The sequence below is a fragment of the Cydia fagiglandana genome, chromosome 3, assembly GCF_963556715.1.
Source record: "Cydia fagiglandana chromosome 3, ilCydFagi1.1, whole genome shotgun sequence".
In the NCBI taxonomy this organism is placed as follows: Eukaryota; Metazoa; Arthropoda; class Insecta; order Lepidoptera; family Tortricidae; genus Cydia; species Cydia fagiglandana.
This window is the reverse complement of record NC_085934.1, coordinates 15,970,182-15,986,330: the sequence shown is the minus strand read 5'-3', so window position 1 is coordinate 15,986,330 and position 16,149 is coordinate 15,970,182. Positions and strand designations below refer to the sequence as shown.

Sequence of the window (16,149 nt, the reverse complement as noted above, 5' to 3'; positions counted from 1 at the left end):
CTCACGATCGATATGGAATCGACTAATTGCCGACAATTGTCTGCGCCTTTATCTGTCCACTCTTTGTGCTTCCACCCTCTCGTTTAGTCAACCCATCTATTCTTTGTCGATTTCAACCCCACTACAACATTCATATACTTAGTTGCGGGCAAGTTTCTGAAAGGTAAAAGCAATAACGCCAATTGAAAAGGGGGAAAGATTGCGGTTGAGAATGCCTTACTATGAGAAACTTAAACTGTTGTAATTTTCTTATTTATAATATTTTACACTAAATATTTATAAAAAAAACAAGGTGCCTAATGAAAGCAGCCATTAATTTATGTTTCATAAGTTACAATCAATCTATCATTTAGAAGTCTTGGTTAAGAATTTTGTATTCCAATTTATCTCCATACTAGCTGTTGCCCGCGACTTCGTCCGCGTGGAATCTTATGTTCAACATTTTACATCTTTATGTAGTACCTACCTATAATTTTCATATCCAAGATCCAAGCAATGTTGAAATTAAGTACTCTTCTTTTTTAGCAAGTTGTATGAAGTTTTAAGTCAAGTGGATTTTGATGTAGGTTGCTGAAATTACTTTTCTTTTATTCTCATAATAGGTACTTACCTATGCCCTTATACAAAGATTCAAGTTCCGCACTCACAAATCCCCATACAAATTTTCAATCCCTTTCTCACCACCTTGGGGGATGATTTTCAAAAATGCTTGAATTAGTTTTTATGTTATTTAATTTAAAACCTTTTTACGCAAAAAGTTCAAGTTCCTAGCTTAAACTTAAATTTACACCCCAAGACGAACTTTCATCCCCTTTTTAACCCCCTTAGGGATTGAATTTCCAAAAACGTTGCAATTACTTTTTTTTTTTGTAATCGGCTATTATGTCTTCCTAATGTAATGGATTCAAACTTTGAACCCCATTTTAACCCTGTTAGGGGATGAATTTTACAAATCGCTGAAATCACTTGTATTGTCTTCTAATAATATCCCCAAATACAAAGATTCAAGTCCCGCGGTCGAAAAAATGTTTGATAGCCATACAAACTTTCAACCCCTTTTTCATCACCTCAGGGGATGAATTTTCAAAAACGCTGAAATTAGTTTTCTTGTATTTTAATTTAAAACGTTTTTACAAAGTTTCAAGTTCCTTGCTTAAAATAAAACTTGCACCCGCAGACGAACTTTCATCCCCTTTTTAACCCCCTTAGAGGTTGAATTTCCAAGAACGTTGCAATCACTTTTTTTTGTAATCGGCTATTAATGCCTTTCTAAGAAGTTTCAAAACCATTTGTAATGGATTCAAACTTTCAACCCCTTTTTAACCCTGTTAGAGGATGCATTTTACAAAACGCTGAAATTACTTTTCATGTCTTCTAATAATATCCCTAAATACAAAGATTCAAGTCCCACACTCGAAAAAATGTTTAATATCCATATAAATTTTCAACCCCTTTTTCACCACCTTAAGGGATGACTTTTCAAAAACGCTGAAATAAGTTTTCTTGTATTTTAATAATATATCTTTTAACCAAGTTTCAAATTCCTAGCTCAAAAGAAAACTTTAACCCCATACAATCTTTCATCCCCTTTTAAACCCTGTTAGGGGATGAATTTTACAAAACGCTGAAATTATTTTTATTGTCTTCTAATAATATTCCCAAATACAAAGATTCAAGTCCCGCGCTCGAAAAAACTTATGATATCCATACAAACTTTCAACCCCTTTTTCACCACCTTGGGGGATGAATTTTCTAAAACGCTGAAATTTGTTTTCTTGTATTTGAATTTGATACTTTTTTACAAAGTTTCAAGTTCCTAGCTTAAAATAAAATTTGCACCCGAAGACGAACTTTCATCCCCTTTTTAACCCCCTTGGGGGTTGAATATCCAAAAACGTTGCAATCACTTTTTTTTTGTAATCGGCTATTATGCCTTTCTAAGAAGTTTCAAAGCATTTGTAATGGATTAAAATTTTCAACCCCCAGCGAATCGCTGAAATTACTTTTCCTGTCTTTTAATAATATCCCTAAATACAAAGACTCAAGTCCACCACTCGAAACTTTTTTTGATATCCATACAAACTTTCAACCCCTTTTTCACCACCTTAAGAAATGAATTTTCAAAAACGCTGAAATTAGTTTTCTTTTATTTTAATAATATATCTTTTTACGAAGTTTCAAATTCCTAGCTTAAAAGAAAACTTTAACCCCATACAAACTTTCATCCCCTTTTTAACCCCTTTTTAGGGGTTGAATTTCTCAAAATCGCTTCTTATCTCCTGTACACTTTATAAATGCAATCTGGTGTGCAAATTTCAACTTTCTGGCTTTTGTAGTTTCGGCTCTGCGTTGATGAATCAGTCAGTCAGTCAGTCAATCAGTCAGGACACTTGCATTTATATATATAGATAAAAAAGTTTAAATTCTCTAGAGCCATAAACATTTTCTAAATCAACCGCCATCGTTTTTAGGGTTCCGTACCCAAAAGGTAAAACGGGACCCTATTACTAAGACTTCGCTGTCCGTCCGTCCGTCCGTCCGTCTGTCACCAGGCTGTATCTCACGAACCGTGATAGCTAGACAGTTGAAATTTTCACAGATTATGTATTTCTGTTGCCGCTATAACAACAAATACTAAAAACAGAATAAAATAAAGATTTAAATGGGGCTCCCATACAACAAACGTGATTTTTGACCAAAGTTATTTTTTTTTTTTATTAAAGTTACAAGACTATATGGTTGGATTTGGGGTTGAACAAAAGATATTAAAATTTTACAGAAACGGTTTTTTTTTCATCTCTCTAGCTCTAAAAATAAAGATTTTAGACCCGGGTCAAATTTTTATTTTTAATTTTTTGATTTTTTTTTTGTCCAAATCGGTCCCAAAAAAGGTCTATGTATACGGAAATGCATTAATCGTTTAGTACTTTGTACTAACGTCAGCTCAAAACTGAAGTCCATTTTGCTTTATCTCTTACAGTTTTCGAGATATATCGTTCTGAAGGTACGAATTTACGAAAAAACTTTGCTATTAACTCCATCAGGCGCTGATGACTTTTTTGTATGGATATATTGAAATCCGACTCGCACTTGACTGTTTTACATAGATTAATTTTTTTTTGTAATTTCGGGTTAGTAAGTTCGGGTCATGATTTATATGGTAATCATCATCATCATCATCATCATCATCATCATCATCATCATCATCATTTTCGCTTTCAGTCGCCCACTGCTGAGTATAGGCCTCTCTTCGTGTACGCCACTTATATACATGCATTTATGTGTATGGTAATATTTAGTAAGTGACATGGCATATTGTATATTGACATAATCTGTCAAACTGTCAAATTTGTTTTTTTTTGTCAAATTTAGTGTAATGTATTATATTTTGTCATAGTTTAGTACTAAATGTCAATGTTGGGTAATTTTTTGTAGACTGCATTTCTCATCTTAAGGGCCGGCAACGCACTTGCAGCCCCAGTGATCGCTGTGCTTATGTATTTTTGGGCGAGTTTTTGGGTTTCGTATGGGAATATTTGGTACAAAGGGACATGTTACAGTGTCCCAGTGTATATTGACATGATCTGTCAAACTGTCAAATTTGACAGTTTTTGTCAAATTTAGTGTAAGCTCATATTTTGTCATGGTTAAGTACAAAATAAAATTACTTAAATATTATTATTGAATAGAATAGAATAGAATAGGTAATTATATGGTAATCATCATCATCATCATTTTCGCTTTCAGTCGGCCACTGCTGACCTATAGGCCTCTCTTCGTGTACGCCACTTATATACATGCATTTATGTGTATGGTAATATTTAGTACAAAGTGACATGGCATAATGTATATTGACATAATCTGTCAAACTGTCAAATTTGTTTTTTTTTGTCAAATTTAGTGTAGAGTATTATATTTTGTCATAGTTTAGTACTAAATGTCAATGTTGGGTAATTTTTTGTAGACTGCATTTCTCATCTTAAGGGCCGGCAACGCACTTGCAGCCCCAGTGATCGCTGTGCGTATGTATTTTTGGGCGAGTTTTTGGGTTTCGTATGGGAATATTTGGTACAAAGGGACATGTTACAGTGTCCCAGTGTATATTGACATGATCTGTCAAACTGTCAAATTTGACAGTTTTTGTCAAATTTAGTGTAAGATCATATTTTGTCATGGTTAAGTACAAAATAAAATTAATTAAATATTATTATTGAATAGAATAGAATAGAATAGGTAATTATATGGTAATCATCATCATTTTCGCTTTCAGTCGGCCACTGCTGACCTATAGGCCTCTCTTCGTGTACGCTACTTATATACATGCATTTATGTGTATGGTAATATTTAGTACAAAGTGACATGGCATAATGTATATTGACATAATCTGTCAAACTGTCAAATTTGTTAGTTTTTGTCAAATTTAGTGTAAAGTATTATATTTTGTCATAGTTTAGTACTAAATGTCAATTTTGGGTAATTTTTTGTAGACTGCATTTCTCATCTTAAGGGCCGGCAACGCACTTGCAGCCCCAGTGATCGCTGTGCTTATATATTTTTGGGCGACTTTTTGGGTTTCGTATGGGAATATTTGGTACAAAGTGACATGTTATAGTGTCCCAGTATATATTGACATGATCTGTCAAACTGTCAAATTTGACAGTTTTTTTGTCAAATTTAGTGTAAGATCATATTTTGTCATGGTTAAGTACAAAATAAAATTACTTAAGTATTATTGTTGACAGATACTGTCAAATGGGATGTTGTTTGACAGAATCTGTAAGAATCTTGAAAGTTGAAAGTTTTTTAATAAATATGGATCTTGCTTACGCAGCGTCTTATGTAGGCGAACATCGCGCGATCCCGAAGCGAAACGGCGGGACGCGGCGCGAGGCGGCTCAATCAATCCTTTGATGCCCATAGAAGTGTCCTATGTAAGCGATCTCGTTGTGACCGCGGTGCGGCGCGATTTGATGAATGCTGATGGTCCTCGTTATTATGCTCAAGGCATTAGTCTTAAATAGTAGGTACTTAAGATAAGGTGTTGTATAGTAATCAAAGTGAATGAGGTTCAGTCGGCACGCGTTGATGTCTTTTTAAATTTTGTTTGTTTCATAGGAGTTTCTTTAGGAAATTTTGTTTTTAGGGTTCCGTACCCAAAGGGTAAAACGGGATCCTATTACTAAGACTCCGCTGACCGTCCGTCCGTCCGTCCGTCCGTCACCAGGCTGTATCTCACGAACCGTGATAGCTAGACAGCTGATATTTTCACAGTTGACGTATTTCTGTTGCCGCTATAACAACAAATACTAAAAACATAATAAAATAAAGATTTAAGTGGGGCTCCCATACAACAAACGTCATTTTTGACCGAAGTTAAGCAACGTCGGGTGGGGTCAGTACTTGGATGGGTGACCGTTTTTTTAGATAATGGTACGGAACCCTTCGTGTGCGAGTCCGACTCGCACTTGGCCGGTTTTTTATTCTAATCTTAAAGTGTTGCGCTCCAATTATAACTTTTTGGTGTTCATCATGCCTAATTAACTTTGAGCACCTACCTGGTTGACCGGATAACTCGTAAAGTTAAAAAGACAAAGGAAAAAGGGTTTGTGTAGGCTTTTTTAGTGTTCTTAAAACTCCCATGCCTTGCACTCTTTTGTGTGTATATATGCCTTAACAAAGGCAGTCCTATGGGGCTATTCATAAATTACGTCATTTCAAATTAGGGGGGGGGGGGGGGTAATTCGAAGCCTGATTTTTGGATGATTTTAGGAGGGAGGGGGTCAAAATCGTCAAAAATCGATGACGTAATTTATGGACAGCCCCAGATCATTTGAAGACGCCGATTAATGCTTAATTTAGTAATTTAGCAGTCATTTATTTAATTGTTTGCCCACAGCGTATTATGGACTCGGCAGAGGCGGCAGCGTTATCGTCGGGCGGTGCGGACGGCCCGGGCGCGTACTACGACGCGCGCTGGCTCAACGTGCACGCCGACGACGGCACGCTGGCCGCGCGAGCACGCCGCCTCGTGCTCGCGCCCAGCCGACACTTCGACCACATCGCCGTCAACGCGAGCTACAGCGCGGTGCTGATGCCACCCTACATCAACGTTGAAAGTAAGCAGCATTATTATTTACTAGGTATAACGGCACGCACTGGCTCAACGTGCACGCCGATGACGGCACGCTGGCCGCGCGAGCACGCCGCCTCGTGCTCGCGCCCAGCCGACACTTCGACCACATCGCCGTCAACGCGAGCTACAGCGCGGTGCTAATGCCACCCTACATCATCGTTGAAAGTAAGAAGCATTATTATTTACTGGGTATAATGGCACGCGCTGCGTCAACGTGCACGCTGGCCGCACGCGATTTATACAAAACTACCGGGGTGACGAACTATTTTATTTTAGTCCTTTAAAAATTTTTGGTGTGTTGTCAGTAAAAATAATCTTGCTTGTTAACATCCATTAAAATCTTTACACGTGCCTCAGATATAAGCGTGTGAAACTCAATCAAATAATACAAATCATAATATTTCTGAATACAGTAACAGCAGCTGTTGCTACGATAAAACATGTTTTCAAAAAGCTTGACGTGTATTATATCTACTGCCGGCATGGGGAGTTTCTTTGTACATATTGACTAGTATTATCTTTAAGCCGCTTCCGTAAAAGGTCAAGGGGTGAAATCCCAGAGACAAAGAACGTGACCCTTTGACTATGTGCCCGCGGCTCGCCAAATAGGTCATCGATGGACGTAACAAAAGACTAACCGGTGGCGCTAATGCGTTGCTTCCAATTTATGAATGTTTTTGTATTCATGTATTGGTCGTTAGATTAGGATAGTACAAGATTATATTTTTTCTTAAAAAAAGTTTAGGTCATAATGATTAAAGATAGTGCATAATTATTTTCCCTGGTATTTTCACGGAAACGTACGAACGTGTCTTGCTATATCAGCCAGTCTCGGTACTAAAAGTACTCTGAAATATCATGGCAAATACGAACGTTTCCGAAAAAACACGAAGGAAAACAATTATGCACTACATACAGTTTATCAAGAACTTTTACATAATGAGATATTAATAAGGTTTTTTGTTTTCATTTTTAAGTAGGTACATGTACGTTTGAAATTTTATGGTCGTAACGACAATGGTCGCGAGAAGAGCTCCGTCTAAGGACTTATATTGATGTCATAATATTATACACATAAATACGAATATACTAGGAGAATTACATTTTGCATCTGCCTACATATTAAGCTTAATAAATTTTAGGATACCAACATTAAAGTGACATAAACAAGTGGTTAGTTTCATGAAATCGTACAGATTTCCCGTTCCATAAAATAAACATGAGGACATTTTCAAAGGCTAGTAAATTATATTCAGTTATGCGGCGTCGGCGAAATCCTTTCAGAAAGAGTTTTACGAAATTCCAAACAGTCCTTTAATCAGACAGCACGTCGACGCTACGGGAAATTAGAGAAAATTTTAATATAAATTGAATACACCACCACCACCCCAGGACTAAATTTCCTACCCCTCACTAGCGTATCGTTTCGTTAGAACCAGTTTAATGTGATTTCCAATTATGCATGGTGGTTACGGGTTTGGTAGTTAGCCCTATCATGGCTTGCTTGAGACGTTGGGCTCGGCAAATTTGGTAATAACTGGCGGACGTAATTTACCTACAGTGTTGACACGTAGCGGGGCCGCGTCGCGGCGACGGGTAATTTATGGACAAATTGACATATTCCAAGCTATTAGTGGACGGGACTGTTGCCACGTCGCATATCCGATAAGCGGCACTAACGAAATTAGAACTGATTTTCAGTGCTCTAAACCAAAATGCTCGGTTCATTATCATTAATCGGTAAATATAAACCAGGGAGAATTTAGTCTAGCGGAAACACGAATGCATTGTACCTATTGGTAGTATTAGGTATTGGATGAATAATTTAAATTAAGCTGAATACTTACCAAAATGTAATGTTAATAAGAGTGGTGAGGAAAAATGCAAACGAATGGCTAATACATATGTATAGAATCCAACTGCTTTGAGGATACGATTTTACAGTTTACTTACCACCCTTGTTCCAGTAAATATATTAGGTACTTACTGCTGACAGTCCTGACAGCCTTAGAATCGAGAATTTGGAATAATAATTATTTACACATAAATCCAACCAAAACACAAAACACCTTAGAAACATCAAAATCACACATATTTTAAAATCACAGAACTTACATCACTTAAGCCCACTTGCAACATTCCACTATCCCGGGGTTAAGCGGTTAAACCGTTAACCCAGTGTCAAATTGTACTGGTAACCATGGTAACTCCAGGTTTAAGCGGTTAACCCCGGGTTGGTGGAATGGTGCAAGTGGCGCTTAGTATATGACTAGTCTTTTCATAGTTTACTTAGTATTTTAGGCTTAAGTTTCTACCCAATATCTATAACGGCCGTTCAACTAACGTAGGTACACCGTGAACCTAGGGTTGCAAATAGAAAAAAAACCAAATGTTTTTTTTTTCAAATTTATGAAAAAAAACATGAAAAAACACCTGGCACCATGGTTTTTTTTCTAAATTAGGTTTTTTTTCAGATGAACAAAAATATGCCACAATAACGGTTTTTCGTGATTTATTTATATAAGTAACTTAAAACTAAGTGCCCCGATGCGGCGACGAGAGGCGTTGGTGTTGCCAACAGTAAATTGCGATAACTACCACTACAGATTTCATTTATGTTGTTATTAATCAAAGTTGTTAAATTAAATTGGTTTAATGGTTAACATAAAGTCTAAAACAAGTAAAACAACCGTATAAAAGTATTAACTACCTTGCAAATTTTGAGTTTATATACTTTAGAAAAAAAACGTACTCCAGAAAAAAAACGGTATTTTTTCACGGTTTTTTTTTCATGTTTTTTTTCAATCTGAAAAAAAACCGTTTTTTTACAACCCTACGTGAACCATAGAGTAATTTATATATACTGCCGTGAACTGTCAGTCATGGGGTACCTTATTCTTTGAAGAAATTACTATAAGTCACTGAACTCATCTGAATTTCTTTGACGTCCTATCTAGACTTATATACCTCGCACGTTGACAAGAAAATCATATTGACATAAATAAAGGCATATTTCCATCCCGTTCCGTGATTCCGAATAAAATAAATAAGTACCTAATGCCAGAGATATATATAACTCCGTATAAGATAAATAAAGTCTAAGAAAAAACGTGCCTCGGACGGCCAAGGAAAAGTCATTCTCGAATAGATGGCGCCATTACCTTTGGCCTATTCTCGGCTAGATGGCGGTAACTAGACCGTTTATCATTTAACAATTTTAACACATATCAGTGAAAGAACATGGGTCAGTATGGAACAATAAAAATTAAGAATCATTTATCCGTAAACATATTTTGATTGTTTTATACATTTTCAATTTTATTTTAAGTTTTAATCGTGTGTCGATAGATGGCAGTAAATGTACCGTGACTACAAAATTGACAATGACAGGACCCCTCTATACTATCTATTCTTTTTGCTAATGCTATCACTTCACTTAGGCCCACTTGCACCATCCCACTAACCCGGGGTTAAGCGGTTTAACCGTCAACCCAGTGTCAAAATATACTGGTAATCATGGTAACTACAGGTTTATCCGGTTAACCCCGGGTTAGTGGAATGGTGCAAGTGGGCCTTATGGAATATGAGTAGGTAAATATACGAATATGAACTACTCGTATTTATCTTATTACTTACTCTCTTCGCAATGTAAAGAAATGTGGACTCTAATTTATTGTATGTTATATCATTCATTATATATTATTTTTTATTATCTAGTTATATCGTATGATCGGATTCGATAAGGGAAATTCTTTTGACAAGCCATAGTACGCCGATACCGCGTCATTAATTTTTCCGGCCGCTGACCTAGGAGAAAGCAATCACGTTTGCCCAATGAACCAAGTTTGCCAATTACCCTTAATTTAATGGGCAGTTAAGAAAAAAATCTCATTGCTCGATGCAGTGCCTATATCTAGGTACTTACTGCTAAATATTTATTTTATTGGCATAAAATAACTTTGCGTTTTGTATAGGTATGCCTATTTATGTAGATTTGATTTGTTAACTATTTAAATCAAATATTTACTAAAAATATGTACCAAGATTTTGAACCGTATTACATAAGGCCTAATAATACTCATAATAGTATAGAAACAAAGCATCATTTAACCAATCATAGTTTGTTTTTTTAGTTTACTATCATACAGTTTCTACTCACAAATACCTAACAGATCAGACTGTCTCGGCGCGATTCGGGAAATGAATTAGAGATTAACTAGATACGATATAGTAAAGATATTTATTTTTCATATCTCATGCTCTGAAAGTGGGTCGTTGTTGTTCTAAAAGGTGCGCAGAAAGTGATACGTTTATGCTCTAGTGCAGAAAAGTGGTGTACTCCTCTGCGTCCCCGTTCCAGGAACAACACTGGGTGGAAACAAAATGGAAAAATAGTGCCTTTATTTCCTCGCGTGGAACAATTGGTAATTGTTTAATTTTACTAATCCCACGTTAATCCTTTTTTTATAAAAAATGATGTAAGTGAATTGTTAAAAACAAATTATTCTTGATTTATTTCGTTGCATTCTATTTACTCGATTTCATAAGGCGGGAACCAAAAGGAATACACCAAATTTTTTTTTAAACCTTACACTTGCGTAAATGAGCAAAGACAGAATCTTATACAGCCACAGTTAAACGTTAAAGTTATTTAGCACTATATTTATGAAAATAAAATAAAACACCAGGATAAAAATTACTCATATTATTGATTAAATTGTTATTTAATATTTAAAATACTTTTATTATGTTACACGTGGTGCGGTCCGGTAGTCTGTTGCGGCTTTTAGAACGAAAAAGTATAAACTTAAAAAGTAAGAGGCAATCCCGCTGATTTTCATACTACCTATAATGAATGAAATGAATCATTTTAAAATTACTGCTAATTTGTTAAAAAATGTGTGTTTTCGTAAATATTGCAATCTAAATGATTTTCGCTAGGAGTTATTAATCTTCACACATGTAAAGTCTCCGATTGCAAGTAAGTCCTAAGGAAAATAAATCATGGCTAGATCTATTAGGTACTTCCATTACTGATTTTGCTAAATTGCCTTGTCTTGTTTGGTTTCCTCGCATTCGATATGAAAAGTAGAGTGTTTAACTCGGGTGAAAGGCACCATTTCTGTCTCGGACTATTGGCGCTCTCACTGCCTTCGAGCGCCAAACTACCTCGACAGAAATGGGTGCCTTTCAACCCTTGGTTAACAATCTACTATATCTTCACTATTTCTTATCTAATGAATCTCTAATTCATTTCCCGAATCGCGGCGCCAGCCGCCATAAGGTACCTTTTGCAGTGGAACGTCACATATCTTTACTATTTCATATCTAGTGAGTCTCATTTCATTTCCCCAATCGAGTCGTCTATCATTTCTGTCTTTGGTCTATCTTACTCACCAACGTTCTATGTCAACAGACGGCGACGTGCAGAATCAGATCGCGTGGTCCGAGCACCTCGACCCTCTGTTCGTGAACAATTACGAGATCGACCCTTCGCTCTCGTGGCAGTACTATGCCTCATCCACTGGCTTCATGAGGCGGTATCCAGGTAAGAAATTGTTCATGTACCTCTTCTCGTACTTCGACTTTTTTCTACTTACAAATGCTAAAAATTTTCTTGAATGGGAATGTAACTGGCAACAGGGGAACATGGGAACGGGGCCCCTTAATACGCCTAACATTAATTGACATAATATGAATTCGCATAACATAATATTGTTTGCTGGTATGTTCGTATGCTGGTTACGCTTGCTGGTATGTTATGTTCATAACATTGAACAGACATAATAATAGAAAAGCGTAACACATATTGCGCATAATAATCAACCCACATAAATCACATAATTGAAATACGCATAGCATTACTCGTAACTTGATTAAAATGAATTAGGATAATTTTTTAAAGCAAGCGAATTAGATGGATCAGGGCATAACTAACTTTGTTAGGTTAGGTTCAGAAGGATACATATATACGATATGATACCTATTTAGGTACGTAAAATGGGGACATTAATCCAATCCAAATTATATGCTATCTTTAATAGGAATCAGGCCCTAACTGACTTTGATAAATTATTTGTGTTATGAAAAATGTTGTAGTGACTTTTATTTTTCATTTATGCGCGCAGCAATAAATGAGTGGCCAGTATACATAATGAAATACATAATAAGCACGCACTTACACAAATTATGTGATTGAAGCACTCAATGGCATTATATTAATTAACAGTTTTACACTATTAAGATTTTCTTGACACATTGACACCTACATGTTTAATCTATAGGTAATTGTCTGCAACTTTTTATCCATATATTTCTTTTAATATTATTTTCTGGAATTAATCTTTCTCTATAATTTTACGCTAATAATCTCCTTTCCCACCAGCCATGTCCTGGCCGCCTGAAGATGGCTATTCGCACCACGCGCGTGATTTCTACGACTTCCGCTCGTCCAACTGGTTCGTGGAGGCGGCCACTTCTCCCAAAGACCTGGTCATCCTTCTGGACGACTCGGACGACCTCGGCTCTTCATACTGGAGGCTGGCTAAGGCCACAGTCTCTGGGTTACTGGACACCCTCGGCCCGAATGACTTCGTTAACGTTTACCGGTATAGCGATACCGTGTCAGAGATACACTCGTGTTATACGAAGATTTTGGCTCAGGTACGTTTTTTTTAATATTTGCATTGCCAATCTATAATAAAATGACTAGTACAATTTCATTGCCTATTAATTGACTATTAATACTATCTAGATAGTTCTATGTAGGCCCCAAAACTTTATTTCTAGTATATTCGGTGCATTCCTATTAAGTTCCCACAGATGGGAATAAGTTTTTCAAATAAATATTATATACGCCGATATGGCGGTGATTTCATGGGGCGAGGACAAATGGGAATTATACCGTTTATTTCATACAACATGCTTTTTGATAGCTATTCCCATTATGTACACATAGATGGTTATCGTTCGTAATTATGAATGTATAACCTCAATCCTTTACTTGGGTTAAATACTGTGTAATTTTAGTTTGTAAGGAAAAGGAGGCAGACCGATGTTACTTAGATAGATACGTATCGCTAATGCCGGGCGCCGCGCCGCGCCACACGCAATACCTGCATTTGCCTACTATTTTTATGTACACACAGCTGACACGCAGCCACAAAAGTACTTTTAAACTGTAGCAGACATATTCAATAAAGGGCTATAAATTTATATATATTTAACTGTAACTATCGACCCGTCCCGGCTTCGCACGGGTTAACCTTCCTCAAGAATCACTTGATTGATAGGTGAAAACCGCATGAAAATGTGTTCAGTAGTTTTTGAGTTTATCGCGAACATATACAAACAAACTCACAAACAGACAGACGCGGCGGGGGACTTTGTTTTATACTAGGTGTAGTGATTATGACTCTATATAAAATACTTTGTAAAACATCTCATCTCTTATATTTATCCCTATGTATGTTTATTTTTCTTATATAAAATAAAGCAAAACTATCGTACCGTAGAGTTTCGTATCTTTGCCTGCGCTACCTATTTTCGCCTAGTTTGACATAAGTTGTCACTAACAAAATGTAAGCCTTACATAAAACTGCTAAATACAAAGTATTTTTTACGGGTGTCAAGATTCTTCGAACATTCTGCGGCTAACTTCACACAGTTGTCCTTTAGTGAGGTTTTTTGGCGACGTCGACCACACGTTTTTTTAAACCAGTGTTTTAATTTTAGTTTTAAACGGTGTTACGGACCCGGTAATGGTAAACTTTTTACATGATTATATCCTATAATTATTCCTTTTTCGTATGAAACCATTATTTAATGGCTAGCTTACGTTTAGAAGTCACAATTGGATAAAACATTGGTGAGGGTACTTTGCGTCCATCATGTTGCCAAATTTCGCCTACCCCTAGGGTTGACAAATTTTTTGTACCACATTCATTGGTGGATGACATTACTTGTTCCCAAATTTAAATATTTTCTTATGTTTGGTTATTTTAGTTTACGCCATATGCAAATGTTTATTTCTACTCTCACCGATATTGAATAGGTACCAAATAGGTATTTTTATGTCTCACTTTGTGTAAATAAGGTTGATTTGATGTCGAATACGATAATAACAACAATTTTGCAACAATTAAACAATTTTGTTAAAAATAATTATTTTTTTAACTTATAAACCATTACTCCCCTTTATTTAACATGTTGGTTAATTTTTGGCTTCATTATAGAAAATGTAAGAAAACAACTTCAAACTGTTACCAAACTTCGCCTACTACCCCGTTTTTTAAATATATGCCTAGTCTGGTGTAGTTAAGGTTCATAGCATAATAGGACATTCCAAGGAGATACGACTTAACATGCGTAAGTCACAGAAAAGTAAGTATTAGCGGCAAGGCATGCCATAGGCGAAGATTGGGAAAAATACCCAAACATCGCCTATTGCCTTTGGGGCCATGTATTACCAACTTAACCCATGAAATTCAAAGTTTTAGTGGTGTATACTGATAGTTAGGAGTACTAAAAAACGTTTTTTTCGCCTTAACGGATTAAAATGCTTTCAAATTTGAGAGATTTTTTGGGAAAAGTGTCAAAACCCAGGCGAAGATACGAAACTTTACGGTACCTACATGTATTCAAAGCTCTTTTTAGTCAAAAATAAATCACTAACCTTAAATCAATGGAAAAAATATAAAATACCAAAAAACGTGGTCTACCACTTTTCGACTCTATCATCTGATTGATAGAGTCTAAAAGTGGTAGACCACTTTCTTGGCTGACCGTACCTATACATTCGTTTAGTCTGTCACGATTATTTAGAAAAATCTAACACATCTATAAATGCAATATGAAGAACACGTTCATCGGAAATATTAATTGTAACGATAATTTACAAATTAAATAAAAAAAACACTTTCGATAAATAAGAAAAATAGTGAACGCTATTCTAAAAGAAAACAGGAATAGGAGAAATGAAAAGGGGGACTAAATACCTAGAAACACAATTGGCAGATTGGCACCCTTCTGATAAAATTGCTTTATCAGTCGTGTAACCGTTGCCGCAGCCTTCCCGCATTATTAATGAGCTGCCATTCCAACAATTAGTCTAGAGGTTTTCCGAAAATGTATTTAATTATCAGTTTAAATAAATAAAAAAACATTGGTTTACTCATCCTTCTTATGACTGGCTGTGAAGTGTTATCATATAGTTAATTATCAGTGCTATAAGGAGGAAACGACGTGCTGATATTGAAATGAAATGATAGGTAGGTATTTCTGAATATTTTCATCATGAACTGAAATAAATGTCATACTGAGAAAAAGTGACCGAAGCCTCCAGTGCCCCAGGCAAATAAAATTAAGGCAGGCAAAATTTTTAAATAATTTAATTTGTTCAAATACTTCTAATAGTATTTTCATCATAAAAATGATGCCGATGCCGCTTCAATAAACGGCAGCGAGAAAGTGACAGGAGATCTAATATTTTTTGCCCAAGATATGTGAAGATCAAATACTACCTAAAGCAACGCACATTTGCTAATCGCTTACTGTTTACACTACCGGCGAGTAAGATAGTTTTTGAGAAAATAAAACAGACACTCAGGATACCTAACAAAAAAAAAACTGCTCATCGCTACTCACTTCACGGTGATCGCCGCTGATGCTCGTCGAACAACTGATATACCTATACTACTGTTACATACTTAAACTTCTAACAAAATACACGTTGTACCCAACACTAATCTCTTAACTAACAAATTCTACGACTGAAGTCAAGAACGCACCTAATTAAGCATTAAATTTGAATGCAAACGCCTTGCGCCCGCGGCGTCAGCAAACAGAGCTAGACATTTAAACAAGGCTATCATCGCACTTATTCCCGGAAAGTCCCGGTGAAGTTTCTCTGCCACAAAGAGCGCGTAGCTGTGACAGGTAGGGGTGCCACCGCGCCCTTATCGCTGGTAACTTGTGCCGGTGCCATGTTTAGGCATAAATAGACCTACACTTGTGCC

At 36.3% G+C, this 16,149-nt stretch overlaps 1 protein-coding gene across 3 annotated transcripts in view; it reads left to right on the top strand.

Annotated features, from left to right (window-relative positions):
• Window positions 1-16,149, top strand: part of LOC134680276 (voltage-dependent calcium channel subunit alpha-2/delta-3) — a 123,751-nt gene that overhangs the window by 78,281 nt on the left and 29,321 nt on the right. For all 3 annotated transcript variants that reach the window (XM_063539372.1, XM_063539373.1, XM_063539374.1), the window contains exons 4-6: window positions 5,897-6,116; window positions 11,550-11,681; window positions 12,519-12,796. In XM_063539372.1, the coding sequence (XP_063395442.1) occupies window positions 5,897-6,116; window positions 11,550-11,681; window positions 12,519-12,796 (630 nt within the window). The remainder of the gene's footprint in view (window positions 1-5,896; window positions 6,117-11,549; window positions 11,682-12,518; window positions 12,797-16,149) is intronic.